Below are 20987 nucleotides of genomic sequence, written 5' to 3'. Positions count from 1 at the left end.
AACAGTAACACTATTATATGGCCAACATCTAATATGATGATTAAAAACACTTCTCTTTTCTCAGTGCTGCTGCTTACCCTGAAATCGTTTTGGTCGGTTTTTCTGGTCCTCTTCATTATTTCTTCAATCCTCTGAAAAGGCATAAATGGAACGAGACGTCAGTATGGCGCCATGGAGCGGCCACTCGCCGTGCGAGGCGACGTTTTACAGCCCACTCTCACCTTCTTCCTCTCCATGCGCTCCTGCTGGTTCTGCTGCATGATCCTCTCCCTCTCCTCCCTCTGTTTCTCCGCCTCCTCAAGGGCCCGCGCCTCCGCCTCCTCGCGCTGCAGCCAATCAGCAAACGATCAGATCACCCATCCCACCCACCGACCAATCACATCAATCAGCACAAGCCAGCCATGATGTACTCCCACGATGTGCAAGTACACTCATGGTATCATGACCAGTCAAAACCTACCAATCAAAACAACCCAATCACTCCGAGGACATACACCATAAGCAAAACATTATTTCTATGAACTGAAAGCCTTGGAATCTTTCATATTTCAGATTTAAGCAAATCTTGTTAAAACAGCATAATGTCCACGTTACTTTTCTTCACCATTTCTCACAGATCCTGACTGCTACTCAGTCCACCCTGTCCACAGTGGGCCCAGGCCAGGGGCTCGTTACAGAGCGCCAGTCTGGTGGAGGCCCCTGCCCTCCTGACCCTGCCCGCTGCCGCAGTGTGTGGGCTGACGAGCTCTCACCTCCCTCTGCAGCTGGGCCTGCCTCTCCTGCTCCTCCTGCTCCAGCCGCACTCTCTCCTCCTCCGCCACGCGGGCCTGCTCCTCCTCTTCTCTCTTCCTCTCCTCCGCCCTTCTCTTCTCCTCCTCCAGCCTCCTCACCCGCTCCTCCTCAGCGGCACGCTTCTCCTCCTCCTTCCTCAGCCTGCGGAGACGGGGGCGACACGTTCCGTATTTACTCACTTAGCTGTCATCATAGCATCGCTCACTAAACTCTTATTACAGCATTCAGCAAAAACAAACAGCCATTAATCACCCATTACAGCATTCAGTGACAACAGCATTTCATTCAACATCAAACTCCTCCGTCATAACACTCAGCGGTAACAGCCGTTCACTTCTACACAGGATACAGGGACCCTGTGTAGAAGATTCTGATCCACCTTGCAGTGTGGGTTAACTTTAAAAACGCGAACATGATTTCATGACACTGACCACCTTGGCCACTCTGACAGTCATCCGCGATGTTCTTGATATTAATCTAAGCACCTGCCGTAGAACACTGTCCAAGTCTAGCACGGCCTTCCTCTCCTCTCTCTACATTATAAGCTTCCCTCTACTTACAAATGACCAAATCGTGACCATCTCATTGACAAAATGAAGAACCAATTTTCTAAATAATAAAGGCAAATGAAAAAAAATATTAAGTGATCCTTAGCAGAGTCCTATGAGTATTTTTATGAATTAAGCTGACTGAGCCCTTATGCTTTATTCAGCAATGTCAGCAATCCCATTTTGTTTTTACCTTTTACTTTCTGTGATACTTTAAATTTCTCCCCTGTGCTTTCTGAGTTATTGCACATTAGACCTACTTTTCTTGTCAGTTGGCTACAATAAATACTGATAAAACTTCGGCTGGCTTCACTTTCTGAAATTATAAATGCTCTTTAACAGTTCGTGATTCAGGCGTTGCAAAATTATCAGCAGGTATCAGCGTTTGCCATCTCAGCCCGGGAGGGGCCAACTGAAAGGAAGCAGTGACAAAGAAACAGCTCAACGTCTGCCTGTTCTTGCAGCAGAACATGATCTCATGACCTGAGTTATTAACACATGCACTGCAGTCACCTTTCAATAGCTGTTTGGGCTGCTTAAATTTCCTTCAATACAATCTGCTCAGCATGATGCTTTTGAGTTTCTGCTTGTCATCTTTCTTAGGTGTCTTAAAGCAACTAACTGTCCCAGTCTGTTCTTCTTTCTTCTGAAGTTGGCGCAAGCATGGTCGCCAAACAAATCGGATAACGATTCACACAAAGTAGATGAATCCCTTTTACCGGAAAACGTTTTCCACAGGGCATCTTTGTCACAGATCAGACTGATAATCCCAAGAAGCTTGGACAGCCCGTATAGAATGAAATCTATCTGAACTCAGACTAGATCTGATTGTGATGATGATCCATCCTGAGCGACATTTTCTGCACCATTTAACAAGTTTATTTACATCAGTTTAATGTAACTTCTATAGGGAGACTAACATTAATTCATGTTTTCTAGGAACACTATCCGTAAATAGACACCGCTGTGCTGGCCACGCGCGGCGCGACCCTGCGCCTCTTCATCCTCACCTCTCCTCTTCCTCCCTCTGCGCTTTCAGCTGCTCCTCTCTCTCCTTCTGCTCTCGCGCCAGGCGCCGGTTCTCCGCCAGGATCCTGGCGGCCTCCTCGGCAGACGTGGTGCCCGCGATGGCCTTGGCGCTGGGGTCTACGGGGAGACAGCGAGACGGACACAGCGGCTTTAGAGCGGCCCCCAGGGGGACTGAAGCGGTTAATGCTGAGAAACGGGGATCTTAATCTCTGCATCTTAATCGCGAACTCTGTACGGAGCCCATCTCTCTTTATGCACCACAGATTAAACAGCGCAATGAATATATACAGATTAAATAGTAATAAACACAAAAGCAAGAGACCACAATAACTACAGAGTCTTGTTACTTGATCTGCTAAAATTCTACAGCGCAAAATTCACACACGTAATTAAGTATGCATTACAATGCAAAGGCCACGAAAGGGAAGAAAATGATTATCACATAGGTGGTCCATGGGGACTGATCGTGGTGAGTCTACATGGCTGGGCCCTGCTGGAGAGGAAAGGAGGTTAAAAAGGGGCGTCAGGGTGAACTCTGAGCGTGGCTGTGATGATGCAGGCAGAGGGGCGTGTCTGAGGGGATGGGACAGAGGGGCACCAGGGCGCAGCGGGAGGTGTTAACGGTCTCAGCCACACGGCTCATCAAGGCTGCTGTGTCCCCATACGAGTGCGTCTGCTGGCTGGTGACAGTCAGAGTGAGACGGCACTCTCCTCTCTGCAGGGTGTACGTGCGCACACGCGTGCACACGCACACACGCGTGCACACACACGCACGCGTGCGCACACACACACGCGCACACACACACGCGCACACACACACGCGCACACACACGCGCACACACATGCACAGCCCAAGGGGCTGACTGTACCAAGCATGAATAGTAAAATAAATCATCATGCTATGCTCTGATGAGGGCAGCTGAAACAGTAAATAAAAATCCTGTTTACAAAGGAATGGTCTGTTTGCACTCCGCATCTTCCGGGGAAGGTGTCCGTCTTGCAATACCTGCATCTGACCAGCGGGTGGTGCATCTCGCCTGATAACCCGATGAGCCTTTATGCGGTACGCTAGCAAATGAACCCCACACACAGACAATAATCTGTGGGTTTGGGGCTGCCACGTCACTGATAACTCAGGGGGAAGTGGCAGAAGAGCTGCTGGAACACAGTGATCCACACGCACTTGTAAGTCGCTTTGGATAAAAGCGTCTGCCAAATGTATGAATGTAAATGTAAAATGCAGTGGCGGGCTGTTGTATCAGAAGTTGTTGTAGTGCCTAACAGTGCTGAAGGGTAGGGTTTCCTATCCTTGGGCCGACTGGCCCTCTGGTTTTAGCTCGAGTCCCTAGAGATACAGCACCCCCAGAAAGCTGTGGCCCACAAAGTAAAAGACTCAGGGAGCTGAATTTGGTTTCGTCTGCCTGCATATTTCTAACAGCTGGATCTGACTAATGCTACAATTATGAATCAACTCAGGATGAAGCGGGGACTCAGCTGAAGCAGGACAGGACTGATCTCAGATCAGTTCCCTGCTCCCACATCTGTACTCACCATCTTTGGTCTTGCTGGTGGGTGTGGTGTTCGCTGGGGGGTTCTCTGGGGACACGGGGGCGACAGGCTGCAAGGGAAGGTTCTCCTTAGGCCTGGAGTCCCTCTTGCGGAGGGTGGGGGGCCCGGTGGGGGTGAGGGCGGGGCGCTGGATGGGAGGGGGCTTGGAGGTGGGCTGTGGGGAGGGCGGACGCTGTCTGGTCCCACTGGGCGATGGGGGGCGGTTGACTGGGCTTTGCCTGCTGCAAAGGAAGGTGATACAACAGGTCAGGTGTCAACACACAAGACAGAATTATTGCACGCGTCAATCAACCACACAAGTGAAAAACAGAGTAAGGAACTAGCGAGCTACACTGATGTAGTTTGAGTGAACAGGTGACATGCATTAAAGAGGGAAATATCAGTGAAACTGTCACCTACACTTAAGCCACACCCTAAGGCAGAAAAGTATCATTTGTACGCAGAGACACAGCTGATTCTACAATGTGGCAGTCAGACATCTAATGAATACCAGTCAGTGTTGAAAGAGGAACACATTTCACGTTAACACAGGTAAACAGTGAATGTGGGGGGGCGAGGAGCTCTGTGTCTGTGCTGAGGTCAGAGCGGGATCTCGCCTGGCTGCCGACGGGGACGGGGGTCTCTTGCTGGCGGTGGACGGTGAGGGGGAGGGCGAGCGGCGTCGGCCTGGGACGTCGGCGGGGGAGGCTGGGCGTTTCCCGCCGGGGGAAGAAAAGCGCTTCTCCTTCTCAGCTTTCTGGCCGTCACAAAGAGGCAGGAAGGGCAGGGAGCACAACACACAATCCCTCAGGGCGTCGAATCACACAAACCAAAGCAAGCCCAAGGCACTCATGCACTATGACCCTATGAAATGTGAAAGAGGTCACACACTAAACCCATTCCAGCTCTGCTCATTCTTCAGCTGTGGTCACTGCATAAATGGCTTACACCATTAAGAAAGCTAAAGATGTGCATTCAAACCAGGGCTGCATTCAAACCAGAAGCGATTCAAACCAGGGGGGTTAAAACAAGAAGAGAAATGTGATCCAGGATTCATTTTCTAAATCTTTCTCTCACAGACATCCTATTTTAACTTGGTCAAGACAATCAGAGCACAGGCTTATGGGTAGCTCCATACGTAGGGCTGGGGGGTTAACTTGTCAGTGTAAATAGCATCAGAGCTCATGCAGCCTGGTGTCTGCAGAGCCCCTCAGCTGACAGTCAGACAGGACGGAGACAGACAGAGGGACAGTTCCCGAAGGGACAGGGAAAGTGTCTCTACCAAGGACAACTTCCACCACCCCTCTCAGCACCGGCAGTACAGAATGACAACTCACTGCAGCTTTTGCAAAGCTCCACTGTACTCTCTCGCCTTGGGGAGAGGGGGAGAATTCCTTCTACAAGGAGAGCTGTCACCTCATATCCATTATTACAGTTCTCCTTGTACACACCGAAGAGCTTCCTATTGGCCTCACTGGAGTGGAAATGTTTAATTTATCTTTAGAGCGGAGCGTCCTAGTCTGAGAAACATGGCAGGTCAGCATGATTACCACCTCATACCAGGGAGATGGGAGTACGCTGGTTAAGCAGCGGCATTAATGAGACCAGGGACCTGGCTAAAAGGACAAACTAAAAACCTGCTCAGAACTCCTAATTTCTCATCATCATCCCGTAAAGAAGACTTCATGTGCATTTAGCCGAGTGGACTGGATGAGCCAGCGTGTTCCATGAGAGCGAGGCTGGAGGTCTCTCTCTCAGGGATCGGCTGTGCTCCGATCCCCAGCACTCTCTGCTCTCCAGCAGGGCGGGGACGGGCCCTGCTTTGCATTGCCTGACCTGCTGGGGCTATTGTATGCCTCTGTCTCCAGTGCTGACAATGCCCCTCTTTATACCAATAGAGGAAGGAGAGTAAAAGCCAGTGCTGAGTCCACTCTCAGCGTTTCCTTATGAAAGCCATCACAGGCCAGGATTTGCTTCCCTGTAGGAGCTTGCTGTATCGGTCTTCCTCTCTACGGACACTGCAGAGGAGATATCAGGCCGAGCGATCCTGAAAGCAAGGCCCCTGAAATAACACAGTCAAATGAAACAGGTGTTATGAAAATAAGCGGGTGCTATTCGAGCCTGTGCTCGTTACTCCGGAGTATGTCATGAAGGATATGACACGACAACGTAAAATCATTCAGCCCCGTGATCTGTTGAAGTCAAACTGGTTCAACAAGTCCAACAAAACTATGACAGGCATTCATAGTGCAACGAGTGCGTCCGCTGGCTGGCGACAGTCAGAGTGAGACTGCACTCTCCTCTCTGCAGGGTGTACACGCACACACACACGCGCGCACGCACACGCAAAAGCGCAACAACTGCTTTGGTGAAACAGTGATTCTGAAAATTCAAAATAAAAGTCAATTTCAACCACATAAGCTAAACAAAATACTGACAGGCTAACACTGAGAACCAGGAGGCAAATGCACCACCTGTATTCACCACAGCTTCTCTGGAACATAAAGCCAATGAACCAGGTTATGAATGAACGTACACAAAATGAGTTTCAACACAGCAAGTTACAGCTCCATACTACTAATAAGCGTGACATTTGGGGCCTTAGGCTTCATCTGCAGATTTGTCTGCGCTTCATGAGAGGCTGTCAGGAGCCCACAGAGCCGGTGACTTAAGGACACAGCACAGAGAGGACACGCAACGCTGAGCCAAGCTAGAGGTACCCTTCCATTCACAACCGATTAACACTTGGAGCACCTGCTGACTGGGCACAATCACCTGAGCGCATGATAACGCTACCGCAGGTGAATGAGAAGCAGCTCGCCTTGCGTCTCCGGGGGACTCCGCCTGTCCCCTGACCTGTGGGAGTGTCGGTGCCAGGCGTGCTCACCTGCGTGCTGTCGGCGGCCGCGTCGGAGGATGCGGACGAAGGGGGGCCTTTGCGGTCGATGCTGCGGCTGCGGAGCGGGCCCCGCGGGTGCAGGGGGCTGGCCGAGGCTGAACGAGGACAGAGGCGAGACTCTGATAAAGGACAAGTCATTGGAGCGCGGCCAATGGGAAGGGGAGAAGCAGCCGAGGGGAGCAAGCCAAGCAGGGGCGGGGTAGAGAGAGAGAGAGAGAGAGAGAGAGAGAGAGAGAGAGAGAGAGAGAGAGAGAGAGAGAGAGAGGGACAGTAAGAGGAGGGAGAGGAGGCAAAACAAAACAAGATTGACGCGTGTTAGATACTGGATTTACTGCACTCACAGGATTAAAAGCAGTGGACTCAGAAGGCTGAAGAAAGGGGAGGGGGGTTTCAGAGGCGGGGAGAGAGGGCGCCCCGAAGCTCAAATGACCTCCAAGCTCCCAATACGCAGCCCTACACCAGCGCATGGCAGTGCACCGCAGACCCCACCGCTGTCAGAGCGGGACTGTTGCCTCGGCACGCACGGCGGCCCCTCCTCCCAGCCTCCCAGCACACCCCAGCAGCACTGCATGCTTTAGTAGTGAGAGGGCAACACTGTTCCTTTTAGTACAGGCTGGAGACTAAAATACATTGGCGTGTTTTGGGGTACAGTGATTTCAGATGGGTAATATTTATGTACCACCTTATAAGTAATACACTGTGCACATGAAAGGCTAACTTTCAGAAATAAAAATTCTACAGTTACGCCCAATTTACAACAAATGTACCTCTAATAATTCAATATTATATATAGGGGGGTTGGTGGGGGGAGGAGACATTTTAGGATTTATCCTTTAATACAGAGACACGTTACTTGGGGTTACATGCACCATACTGAATTATAACAGGTAAGCATGACTCAATCTGATCCACAAGCCCTTATGTAAATTCAGTGTGTTTTGACAGATGAAATCCAGACTGAATAACATCTTACTGTATCATCATGAGCAAGACCACACCATGTGTCCCCCATATCCCAGGAAAGAGAAGAGTGTAAATGACTGAATTTTGCCCAAGTGAATTCCGACTGAATGGACTTCCCTGGGAAATATATGCAGTGGCATCAGTAATGTGAATTATTTAAAGTTATGTGAAGTGTGGATGTGTTTTATAACCTGTTAACTTCCCCTTGGCCAGACAGCAGCAGGGAAATTGTCTCGGCCTCTGTAACTGATGCAGTGACAATAGTCCTTGCCTATCTTCTCTTCATCACTAATTAATTCTCACATGCACAGGCACACAGGTAAGCAGCTTACACTAAATCTGCTGGGAAACTCACTGCATCCACAGCGAGGTTCCTTGAATGTGTCTGAGTCTTATTCTATTTCAGGCCTGACACCGCGTCACACGCACATACTCTAACTGCTGCACGACTCACAGCTGCGTCCTTGTCTGCGCAGACTGCATGCGCAGACAGCATGCGACGCTACTGCACCACGATGACATCACCGCACAGCACCACAGCAATCACCGCACAAAACACCAGCTCAGCCATGGGCGCGGGCCGCCGCCCCCCGGCGAGGCCCTGCCTCCTCCTCCTCCTCCGTCTCCCGTGACGATCGCTGTGGGCGGGGCGCCCCGTTACCTTGGGAATCTGCTCCTTCAGCGGAAAGGGTGGCGGCGCTCTTGCTCCTAGCTAGCGAAGCCTGGGTGGGGGTGAGCAGGCGACTGAGGACACCACTATCCAGGGGGCTCGCCAGGCTGCGGCGAGCTACCAACCCGCCGGACGCGCGTCGCAAACAAAACAGAACAGAACAGAACACAGAGCGGGTTGAAGGAAACATAAAGGTGAGGGGGGGGGGGGGGGGGGTGGAGGGGGGGGGACCACATGAACCAAACCAGCAGGAGAGAAAAATCAAGACGTCAACAAAAGCACCTCGGGAGTGACTGAACCAGTTGATAATGACACAAATCAAAGCCATCTGAAACAGTGGGGGGGGGAGCTGGAGGTAAACGGTCGCGGTGGTTAGTGATCACAGCAGAGTGAGGGGTGAGTGCGCTGGGTGTGAAGGGTAGACTGAGGGAGACGGGAGTGAGCAAGGTGACGACAGTGACCAGGCAAGAGCTCTTCTGTTTCTACAGCACCAGCTGAATTTAGAGACTGGCAACCCAGAATAAGTGAGAGTGGAAGCATCCGTAACAATGCTTTGTGTGAGCATAAATGTAATTTTACTGCTCATACACTCCAATTAAACCCAGCAGAATGCAACCTTTCTGCAGGTTACCACAGAGACAAAGAGCTCTTGCCTTCATAGACTTGAGGAGAGTAATGTCCCACTGATTGTATTGTAACCCCAGTTACAATAAAGGAGATGAAACAAGAACACTTATAAAAAGAAAAAGAAAAAAAACGTAAATCTCTCCTAATTTTAAACCCTAACTAATGCAGGATCCTCAATCTCTTCCTTTGTTGCGAAGCGTCTGGGGGCTAACATGCAGCTACGCTACCTGACCCTTGTGTCCCCCCCCCCCCCCCCAATTTTAAACAGAAATGGTTCTTCTGACAGCGAGTGCCTATCTACTGATGAAGACGCATCTGCTGAAGGCCTGATCCAATCAGAGAAGGTCACAGCGTAGGCTCTCTGGACGGGACGAGATCCAGGGCCTCAGAGTGTAATTAAGTGACTCGTTAAGGAGGGAGCACCCTTGGGAGAGAGCTCCCGCTGCGTCAGTCACAGATGCTGTGCTGTGTTGGAAACGGTACCCACTCTCTCGGCAGTAAGGAGACACAGTGCAGGGCACCTGTATGCAGTCAATGCAGGTTTGTGTGTGTGTGTGTGTGTGTGTGTGTGTGTGTGTGTGTGTGTGTGGGGGGAGGGGGGGTCTGGGGGGTAATGACATCAGTTTATAACAAACAAACACTTTGTCCAGGAAGCAAAGTCACATGACACTTCATCTTGTCAATACTTGAATTCACAAAGCACACATAATTTGTAGCAAGAACACATTAAACACACAGAAGACATCTTCCACTCCCTGTGTGTGTCAGTGCCGGTTTGAATGGGGCGCTGGAGCGCTCCGATGGCACTGACACACACAGGAACGGCTGTGACGAAAGCGGCTGCTTTGCCGTTGCTTCATCTGTGACAGGGAGGAAAAGCAACAACATGGTGACGTGAAAACAACACAGCACTGTGTTAGCACAAACGCTCCATTCCTGTGTTAGCACAAACGCTCCATTCCTGGAGAGTGGAAAACAAAAAAAGGGGGTTAAGATTAGCTGTGAGCGAACGCTTCATGCACCATACAGTAACAATCGTGTTGGAAGACAAAAGCCTCGCTGAGTTTGTGGCACAAGGCGAGAAAGCGCGGAGGAGCAGGTGAACAACAGCGGCCTGTTCCCAGAGCCAGCCGGGGGCTCGTGGGGGGAGGGTGTTAAGAGCCGGGCGTACGGGCAGGCGAGTGAGCGAGTGAGCGAGCACGGGCCGACTGGACTGCGGAGCGGAGGGAGAGAGGCGAGAAAGGAACGCAGTTTCGCGCACCGCGGTGCTACACGGTGCCCTCAGCGTGCCTCTGCAGATTAAGGCTTTCGTCACCTAAGCCAGTTATTCCCAGCTCGTGTGTGACGGTCAGTTCAAGTGAGGACACAGAGTAAGACAGAGTGAGTCAGCCTCACGAGCGCGCAGCCGGTATTAGTTGGGGGCTTCGGCAGCGTAAACATGTTGTGTAAACACATAAAAAAAAAAGAGCCACCGGGGCTAGCCACCTGGTTCGTCCTTTGTCCCTTGTTCTAGTTTTGGGGAGGGCTGCGATTTGCCCCCCATCCGAGTGAGGGAGGAGCTCCTTCTCTTCACTGTGGGGCCTATGGGGAGGAGTGGACAGGGGCAATGTTACAGAGCACTGACTACCTCTTACCGATGCTGTGGAGGTTTGCTTCTCCAAGCATCATATGGGTCTCACCTGGTTTACTGAATTGCACAGCTAACTTAAAACTATGACAATGGATCTGACTAAATAAACTGAAGTGCCCAAATTACAGTCTAATGAGTTTTTTCAGGAGCAAGAAAAACTGAAAAATATATTCACTGTGAGGATTATAAACTGCGTTCCATTGAGACTGGCAGGCTGGGTAACATGGCTGGGCTATGCTCTGCAACTACAAGGGCAAGGTAAACAATCAAACACTTCTGCAGAGGTTTAGCAAACTCAAATAACAAACCGGCTGAAATGGTCACAACTCTACGGTAAATGTCACTAACCGGTTTCCCTCATCTTCCAAAGACAAATACCCGGAGGGGTGTGAACTGCTGTAGTTCTGACTGCTTAGTGTCCAACAGGACACAGAACTCACTGTTTAAAGGGCTGGCGACAAGAGGGCCTGGTTCATGATTAACAGACTACCAGCTTCTTCATATAATGATCGCAACAAATACGTATGAACAGTGTTTAACTGTTTTATTGAAACCATAATGTCTCCCCTGGTTACAAGACAGGATGTGGTGAGCATCTAATAGTGAGAGTAACAGGTCTTGACTCTAAATTTAATCTCATAAAGTTTCTAGTCTCTCAAGTGAAGCCAATCCCAACCCTCCTGTGTTGCTGCGGGGCAGGTGAGGACCTCAATGCCAGCCCTTTAAAGGGAGTGAGAGGAACACAGCGTGGGGACAGAGACGCTTCCTGCACCTGTCTGTGCCACCTGAGGCTGTCTCGGGGGGTCCTTAGCAGGCTGGGAGGCGTTACTAGGCAACCGGTTTAGAGAAGAGCTCCTCCGCTTAATACCTGAGGAACAAAGAAGAATTCACAACCTGACGCAGCAGCGGAAGTGCGTCTACACCTTAAGAGGGAATTCAATCTGCGACAGTCTGTGGGGCCTTACAGTGCCGCGCGCAGGCGAAGCTTATGGAATGCCTTTGCACACTCTGCGTGATAATCAATACAAGCTGTCAAAAACTGGGATGTTCTGTGCTTTCCTGACCCAGTTGGGCTGCAAATGAGAAACTGATGAAAGAAACAAAAAAACGGAAAATCTCGTTAGGAAATGGAGCGCGTCGTTTCAGGGAGAGCGGCCAGTGATGATCCGCATCGACCGCTGCAGAGAAAGAAACTGGAAAGATTCTAATCTGCACAGATCTGAAACCAATCCCTTTTAGCACATCAACGCAGGAAACCAAAGTCAAAAACAGAACAGACTCAGACAAATCTAGTGAATGAGGCAGAGCTGCACTGCAATGGAAAATGGAAAACAGAAAGCAACTCTGCTCATCAACACAGCAAAACCACTGACAAAAACCCACAGCTAATCCCCTTTTGCAGCTTCGGGTCTCACTCCAGATTGTTCTGGAAGCTGAACTGCGGGTAGGCCAGTGTGTGCTGATCACATGATATGGTGCTGACATTCGTTTGTTGGACTCTTGCTGGTCCTCTGTATGTGAGGGGCACAAACTCTCATCCCTGGGGGTAAGGGGGATTTTTAAAAAGGCATTGCAGTGTGTTTCGGGGCAGTGAGGGGGGGGAACAGGGTGGGTACTTACTTTTGTCAGGAGAGTGGACAAGGGTAGCGGAGGAGGAAGACAGGCGCTTGCTGACGGTCGCGTCACCCTGCTGTTTCAGGTTCATGGTGGACGTAGAGCGCTTGTCAACTGGGGACACGAGACACAGACGAGAAGGGGGCGGGGTTTACGGGCTGCTGACGAATCACACGCAGGGACACAGAGGAGAACACACAGGAGACAGTGGAGCAGGGAGGATTGTGTGCCCCCAGCCACCCACTCTGTTCTGGCCCCCTGACTCTGACCTTCTGCCCAAATCACAGTTCCCATTTCACAGAATGCACACAGATGGAAGAAAGGGGATATCCTTATGTGAGATGGAACAATTGAAACGCACTCTCTCGTCATTCTCCTCCCCCAACTCACGATTAAAGCACATGGTTGTCATACTTACTCAGACTGCAAAAATATCATTCTTTTTGAGGAGTCCACAGTGCACACAGTGACACACATCCCATTCCTTCCCACATTAGTAGCTACAGCCTGCTGTTAGGTTCTGCTTTACACTGCAACTCTTGTTAACAGACAGCGCTTGCATTCATTTGTAACAATGCATTGTTTATGTCACTCGACGAAAGCGCCCACTTCAGAGAGCAAAACCAACGCCATTCACAAAGCACAGGGCAAAGGACTGTTAGTGAGCAAAAATAACAACAAAAAGCTTACAAATGAGATTGCTAACTTAGAGGCATTTCACATGTACCTACAGCAATCAGACACTCATCCATTCTCACACAGAATGTGTATACTGGTGCTAAGGCTAACGTGACACCTAGGTAAACCACAGGCATTCGATTTATAGTCCTGTCATTCTATGAAAAAAAATCACATTCTTGGCAGGAGTAATCCACCTCTTCCACTGATTCCTCAAATACTGCTGCGGTACTGTTACAATTGAGGAAATAAATATGAAGGTTTGCATCAGGAAAAAAAGTGATTGCTGAAATTCTTGCCAATATACTATGAATTATTTTCAGTATTCAACAACTGAAAAGAACAAGCACATTTATAACTGCACACGCTTTGGGCTTTGGTGGTGTAAACAAAAAACAGATTTACACAATTCTGTGCGGTGTACTTGTTCAATACAGAAACTAAGTCACACAGCTCAAAACAGACAGATCTAAACCAACCACATCTAACCAATGTGAAAACAGCTTGCTCAAACTTCAATTTTCCACAGGAGTGACACATCAGAAAGCGAGAGGCTAATACTCCAATGCCATACGTAACAGGGCTCTTATGACATCAGACATCAGTACTGAGGGAGCGAGCTCTTCAAAGCGTTAACACAGTGGCCAAAACACGGATGTTAAAACGGGAAAAGGAGTGCAGCATTCTGTGCCTTTTGCGCTTCTCAACAGTGAAGGGGATGCAGTGCCCGTTGTGACCCTTGACCTGGAAGTGCTTGGAGAGAAGTGAATGTGAAAGCAGGTGACGGACGAAAAGTGTTGAGTGAGGAAGGCAAGGACAAATGGGCCATTAGTAGTGAGCCAGTGGGTTAGGGGGAGGAGCCAGCCCGTGCTACAGGTTGCAGGTGAGCCGGTACCAAGCAGCACCTGGTTGCGTCTTCTGCTGCTCCTCTGGAGAACAGGGCGATACGACTATAGCTACGGGGCAGGAGACGACGGCGTCACCGTCACCTGGAAGGGGGCAGAGAGATCGCAAACGCGAGACAAGAGAGATGAGGCCACAGTCTTCCGTCTCGCCATGGCTGAGGCAGGAGCATGGTGGCGATAACATCGTGAGATTTCTATCTTTGCCAGCATTTCTGCACTGTGGCTAATCAACACGACAGCCAGACAGTGACAGAGATCCTGAAATAAAACTGCCGAGGGGCATACTATACATATTTGTGTAAAGATAAGTCATATGCAGCCTTATGATGTGTCAAAAATATCTCTTATTACCATCGCAGCAACAATGACAGAAATACTTTAATGTGCTGGGGAAAAAAAACCTTATTATTCAATTACCTCAGCCTTAAAAACAACTCTAAAATATGGGGTACACTCAGTAGGCAAGCAAACATATAATATTTAAAGAAGCTAATAAGCAAAATGTCCACACTGCGGCGACATGGTTGTGACAGACACAGCTGTAAAGCCACCACACAGGCAGCCTCTCAAAGGCCTCTGCTGGCACTCAGTCCCAGCCTCTGTGAGCCGCCCACCCTGCATCTCAGACCCAGCCTTCATCAGCGCTGTGCGGTGCTCTCGGGAGAGTGGCTGCCTGCGGGGCTCTGCTGTAACGCTGCCTCTGCAGCCGAGTGCTCAGTCTCACCTGTTTTGCTCTCAGTGTCAGAGATGCCTCCTCCCCAGGACCATCGCTTCTGCCTCTGCTCCAGCCTCTGACTGCGCTCCATCGTGCGCCGCACCACCGCCTCATAATGCTCCTGCAGGCCGCGCACACACACACACACACACACACAGGACACACACACACACACACAAACACAGGACACACACACACACAGAACAGACAGACAGACACACACACAGACAGACACAGACACACAGAACAGACAGACACACGCAGACAGGACAGACAGGCAGACACACATACACACAGGACGCCCTTTAGGCAAATACTCCTGAATAAAAGGAGGCTTTATTCCAGTCATTCAATATCTAAGATCTACACTCAGGCAGGCTGCTGCTCTATTCTTACACACAGTTGACCTATACAGCGCAGCTGCGTAATGTTGTCTGAGGTCAGTGCTGCAGTGGTGAAGGGCACTACATCCTCTTCAACTCCCTGCATTATAAGTCATGGCTACGGCATGTGACAATTAAACTACCGGCAAAAACAGTACAAAATTCTCACACTGAAAACAAAACATCTAAAACATAGCAATACAGTAGCTTGCTTAAGTAGTACAAATTACAACCACTGGTACTTCAGTGCCTGACAATGCCTATGGCTGAAAACAAAAATGTTATTAACTAGCGAGGCAATTCAGGCTAGCTAGAATGTTTGTCCATTAGTTTAATAAAGTTTACCTTTGTGCAGTACTTCATGTTGAACAAGTATACCAAAGGTGTTTCTTGTCAAAGTTAAAGCGGGTGAAGACACTTAAGCTTTTCCAAATAGCCAATTAGCTAAAGGAGGGCTACAATGGTCATGGTCCTATGGCACTTTGGTTACCTCAGTGATTGCCTCACGATGGCTTAAAAATTCAGGAAAAGAATAAGTTTTTAAAAATGTGCAAAATATTACGCCCATCTGCAAATTCATCCAAAGCGTACTTTACATTGGACAAACTACGCCTACTGCATCAATAACTATACCAGCTAGGCACTGGTTGCTTCAAACTGTTGAGTTAAATTTCTGCAGCTGGAAAATAAAGCTGTAACCATGAGTAATCTGCAGAGGTTTCTCTGGTCTGAACAAGGCTTTTCCTGGTATTTGATATTCCCTGATGGGCTAAAGGTTCAGCTGAAGAAGCAACCTCCATGTGTTTTGTCCTCTCCCTCTGCTGTAACCTGAGAGCTCCGGTGCCGGGCCTGCGATTCTGTTTAGTAAACAAACCAGTAACGTAACTCCCTTCAATGGATCATTTTCCCCCTCATCTCTACACCAGCGCTGAAAGCGTGTACAGGTGAGAGCCTGAGCGACCGATGATGCAACGATGATGACCTGGCACCCACAGCAGTGAACCAAACCGGCTTTGTTTCACCGGGAAAAGGGGTGGGAAGATCGGCCAGGCTCTCCTAGTATCTGTGCACTCAGGAGCCCTGTGATTTGCCAGGTGCCTGAGAGTTGTTTGGATGACATCAGCAGAGCGGTGTCTATCCTCCAATGAGCACCCGCTCTGCTTCAGACCGCTGGGTGAGGTGGAGAGCGAAAATGTAGCGTAGCTATTAGCTACACCAGAGGCAAAGTTTGCGACTGTCTTAGTTCAGGGCTCCCGTGTGAGTGCAGTGGTTGCTGCGGTGAGACAAGCTTAGTATGAATTTGGTGAACCCAAAAATATGGGGTTGCATAAAGGTTTTCAATAACAAAGAACGCATTTTCTAATTGAATGCCAAATAAAAAGCTTCTCTCTAACTATTTATTACACCACACGCTTATGAAGACCTCTTGGTCCTGGCAAGACTGTTGCCCAGTGAGCGCTCCCCCTGCGGCGCTCTGTAGCGCCGCCCTGCTGCCGGGGAGGACCTACGACACCCACCTTCTCCTCCTCCAGCTTCTGCTTCCTCTTCTCCTCCACGGCGGCGCGCCGCTGCTCCTCCTTCCTGCGCTGCTCCTCCAGCTTCCGCTGCCGCTCCTCCATCTGCCGCTCGTACTGCGCTTTGGCCTTGCGCTCCCGCTCCAAAATCTGCGACTCTCTCGCCGCTGGAGGCGGGGGTGGGGGGGGTGGATGGGCAGGGGGAAGGGGGCAGAGAAGCAGGAACCAGTTTAGCACTGGGCCCGGGCCAGCTCGGGCCAGTTCCGAGCCAACAGCGACGGCACTGACGTCGCTAAAACCGTTCTGCTAAGCCGGGCACTGTAAGCACTTGGCATTCGAATTCCACTACACAGGGTCATGACCAGTTACACAATTAGGGCAACAAACGGTTACAAAATCCAGCGATTATCAGCGATAGATTAGAGCAACGTGGCTTGAAAGACTCTTGCATAAACGGCGTTTGAGCGCACTTTTCCTCGTGCGGTTTTTCGCGAGGGGGATGAGCTGCAGTTGCAGCAGGGCCGTTTACCTTGTTGCTTCTCCTGTTCTTCTCTCCTCTCCTTCGCCACTCTCAGCCTGTCGTCTGTTCTTAGTGCTGCTCCATCAATGACTGCAAACACACAGAGCAGAGAGTCTGTGCCGCTCCTGTCACGGCTGTCATCACCCCCCACCACCAAACAAGTACTGAGTAGACTGTATTCCTTACTATCCTTACAGTTTACTTGTCTGCAATTGTAGTTTATTCACCTATTTTTCTTCCAGTTTATTTGCTGTGTGTAGTAAATATCTCGTGGTATTCACACATGAGATATAACGGTTCGTCTCCTCATGCCAGTGTGGGACTTAACTCCAGCTAGCTGGTGAATATCCTCTGGTTTTACGCGTGTATCAGGTCTGCTGAGACTGAGGATAACTCCACATTAAGCCCCACCCCGCGGTAAGCTGAGAGAGTATGCTGCTTTGTCATCGCTGATTACTGCATTAGCAGAACACCTCTGCAGCACAGGGTGTCAGCAAAGCTTATTAATACCAATTAATACCGCCTGAAGCACGTGTACTCGCGGGGCGTGTCTGTTTGGCCCCATCGATTAAGTCCTTCCGCAGCGTGCTGAGCGGGAGCGCGTGCGAGTGCACGTGCGTGTGTGCGAGTGCACGTGCGTGCGTGCGTCACGGGGGGTGGGTGGGGCGCGTGGGCGTTACCTGGTCGTGCGCCCTGGGGTTTCGCTGCGCTCGCCGCAGCTGCGGATCCTGGGCTGCTCCCCACCTGGCTGCGCCTCTCCTCGGCCTGCGCCTGCGCAGCTGCAGCTGCGGGTCACATGACACAAAGACGACCGCGGACACTGTTAGCGCAGGTGCTACGGCCCTCAACTTTCTACTCAGACAGACAATAGGGGGCGCTGTTAACACACGTGCTATGCCGCACTACCTTCTGCACAGAAAGACGATGGGGACGCGGTTAACCCAAAACCAAACACGCAGCTTACACAAAATATCGGATGTCAAAAATTTTTCAAAAAGGATCAAAGCAGCTTTAACCTGCAACCAGCTATGTGATATGATTTCCCCTGGATGCACTTTTCTCTAGTTTTTCTCAACTGGATGGGGCAGACCTATGTTTTCACTGAAATCTATATTCAATAGTTAAGTTACTCAAGACACCTAAATATAATGCTGGCCTGGAGTTGCAACATTCTTGTCCTGTTAATCACTTCCAGCGTTTTGCGCTAATGGAATAAACCTCCCATCACAACTGCGCATGCATTTCACCCGTACACTGAGTGACACATACACATACACTGGATGAACAGGCAACTGGAAAATTTCAAAACTGAAAATGACATTACAGCCATAAGGGTAACACGAGAGTACAATGCTGAGTGTCTGAACTGAACAGTAACCAGTGGACTGTAGGGTCACTTAAAGTGTTCCTCTGATAAGATACAGGCGCACACTTGAGACCCAACTTAAAAAAGCAACAGTCAGAAACAAACACAGTCACCACAACAGACACAAGCAAGCTTTTTTTTTTTTTATGACATCACTTCCATGAGGTAGTATGTGCTGCTGGACAGGCTTGGCTTGCGTAGCCTTTCATTGGCTTGTTTGTGCGGAAATGACAAAGACTTGGTGGGTTTTAAATACACAGTACAATACTGCCATTTGTCTGTCGCCAGAGCTGGTCCTCTCTGGACTGGACTCTGGCCTGTCTTGGGGCCTGAGGGTAAGAGGTTGTCTGCTGTGAGCAGGTCCCAGTAAACCCCCAGTTTCCAGCAAACGCCGCTCAACCTCCTACAGCCTTCACTGATGACTGTCTGCCTCATATGTGTTCTGAATCAAAACGGGGTTGTGCAGTTCAGTGGCTGGTGCGCTGTTAGCAGCTCTCTCAGATGTTCCTGCAGATAACCCTGCAAGGACCAGTTGACACGGAGAGGAAGGATGTGATCACCAGGTCCTGGAGCCCTTTTCTTCAGGCCATGCTGGGATGCTGACAGAGCGGCTTTGGATGGCCATGTGACTACGCTCCGACTGCTGTGCCAGGGAGGTTGCAGAACGCTGCCCCCCCCCCTTTCCTTCCTGTGGTAACTCAGTGCCACCTCTGTGCGACGGGCACAAGGGGATGCACCCAAGCTGTAGCCAATGACGCTTTGGCATCCTGATTCTTACTTCCTGATTCTTACAGTGACACAACGCACTGACTTCTGACTTCCTGCTCCAACATTGTGACACAGCACTCTGCACAGCCAGTGCCAGCATAACCCTGTGGTCTTGTTCTAGCCACTTCCTCTCACTTCCTCTCTTCTCTGGTAACCTGTTGTACCGTTTGCACTGAACTACAGACACAATTCTTTTTAAGGGGAGCAAAAACAAATGAACTCTCCAGGGGGCAGGACAGACACTAAAAGCTGCTTTAAGTCAGCTGTCTGGTTCTGTTTCATGCTGCTTCTGCAGAATGGAAGCATGAATTGCCATATCAAAGTTGGGTCGGGAACACAGTGAAGTGAAGACAGGTAACCTGCAGATGAAAATGGAATCAGGAAGCACAAACGAGGGATGGTCAACCTATATCTGGCTGATACATCCTGGGGAAAAACTCAGTGATCCCTGCAGAGAACCCCCCCCAAAAGCAAGGCTGGTCCAGAACCACAGTGTTACCCAACCTGCTAAACACAAAGAAAAAAAAAACCTTCCGACAAACAAACAACAACAAAAAAAACACGCTATCGGTGTCTGGTTTCAAGTTCTGGATTACCGGAGGGCTCAAAGTTTAATGAATTAGGTTGGATTAATCCCGGTGGGAGTGTGGGGCGGGTCACTGTTCCTCGGCAGTTATTAAACGGCGTGAAAGGTACGCTCGCTGTGTGCTGCAGTGCAGCCTTCCCTGCGCTCTCTCCGTCAGCGCCGGGGCGATCGGAAACAGAGAGTGGATAATGGCCTTTCGATTAGGACAGGAACGCCATCATTGATTACCCTTTAGTGGGCCTTTTTCCCCGGGGAAGTTCAGCCTGGCAGGCTGCCGGATGGAGTGGGGAACTGACAGGGTTCAGGGGTTTGTGTTTGTAGCCCTGAGAGGAGAGGTAGCCACTGCTGCCTGCAGGTGGATGCTACGGGCCGCCATCGCTGTGATGGAGTATTATTCCTGCTGTTTCCTCTGAGCCACTGCAGTGTGCCAGTCAGTAGAGAGACACTTAATATAGATGCTCCCACTCAGGAGGGAGAGAGGACAAAAACAAGGGAGGAGACAGCGAAAGGACCACACACACACACACACACACACACACACACACAGACACACCACACAGACACACACACAGACACACACACAGACACACCACACACACACATACAGAATGGGTAAAACCTGACAAATGAACTTCAAGGCAAACACTTCCTGGTTCCAGCTACAGCCCTTCCTCCTACCCACAGCTCACGCAGTTCTTTCCAAACAGTCGCATAGCAACAGTTGCTACCTGAGGCAGTGGGCAGGTTCTGGAAAGGAGAGCTACCGGCAGGTCCTTAAACTCATGGATATCTCCTGCGTCAGAGCTCCAGATGTCCTGTCACACTCATGTAGAAAGCCACACAATAAACTGTACAACACGGGGAAGCACGCCTCCCTCTTAGTTAAGCCAATGTTCGCTTTGATTTCTCTATTGGTTAATTTGTATTACATATTGTTCAGTTTCCCTAGTGTCTAAATCCCACAGCTCTGGAAGTGGCAAGCAGGACTGAATGAATGCTGTGTCATCCACTCTCCCCCAAAGCAACATCACTTCACTGAGGCTATAGTAGATATAGTACATATATAAGGTTACAGTATTTGAGTCAAAATCACTCATCATTTAACAAGAACAGCAAGAGCTCAGCTGTTTAATATCAGATTACGTGTGACATTTTCTGCATTAGAAAAACATTAAATTTAACCAGCAGGATTTTCATTTTCCTCACAAAACACAACTGGTATAATAAAAAGA

General features: G+C 49.8%; 1 protein-coding gene across 1 annotated transcript in view; it reads right to left on the bottom strand.

The window, feature by feature from the left end:
- The window catches only part of LOC118790724 (ensconsin-like), a 33188-nt gene that overhangs the window by 2346 nt on the left and 9855 nt on the right, over positions 1–20987 (bottom strand). Inside the window, exons 2-17 of the mRNA XM_036547715.1 lie at positions 17716–17820; positions 17045–17125; positions 16519–16682; positions 14628–14739; positions 13904–13987; positions 12327–12434; positions 11479–11574; positions 10562–10657; positions 8441–8566; positions 6805–6935; positions 4535–4674; positions 3921–4159; positions 2351–2486; positions 753–933; positions 222–326; positions 78–131 (exon numbers count right to left, since the gene is read on the bottom strand). Of these exons, the coding sequence (XP_036403608.1) occupies positions 78–131; positions 222–326; positions 753–933; positions 2351–2486; positions 3921–4159; positions 4535–4674; positions 6805–6935; positions 8441–8566; positions 10562–10657; positions 11479–11574; positions 12327–12434; positions 13904–13987; positions 14628–14739; positions 16519–16682; positions 17045–17125; positions 17716–17820 (1958 nt within the window). The remainder of the gene's footprint in view (positions 1–77; positions 132–221; positions 327–752; positions 934–2350; positions 2487–3920; positions 4160–4534; positions 4675–6804; positions 6936–8440; positions 8567–10561; positions 10658–11478; positions 11575–12326; positions 12435–13903; positions 13988–14627; positions 14740–16518; positions 16683–17044; positions 17126–17715; positions 17821–20987) is intronic.

Source organism: Megalops cyprinoides, chromosome 16 (genome assembly GCF_013368585.1).
Source record: "Megalops cyprinoides isolate fMegCyp1 chromosome 16, fMegCyp1.pri, whole genome shotgun sequence".
NCBI lineage: Eukaryota > Metazoa > Chordata > Actinopteri > Elopiformes > Megalopidae > Megalops > Megalops cyprinoides.
This window is presented reverse-complemented; position numbering and strand designations above follow the sequence as displayed.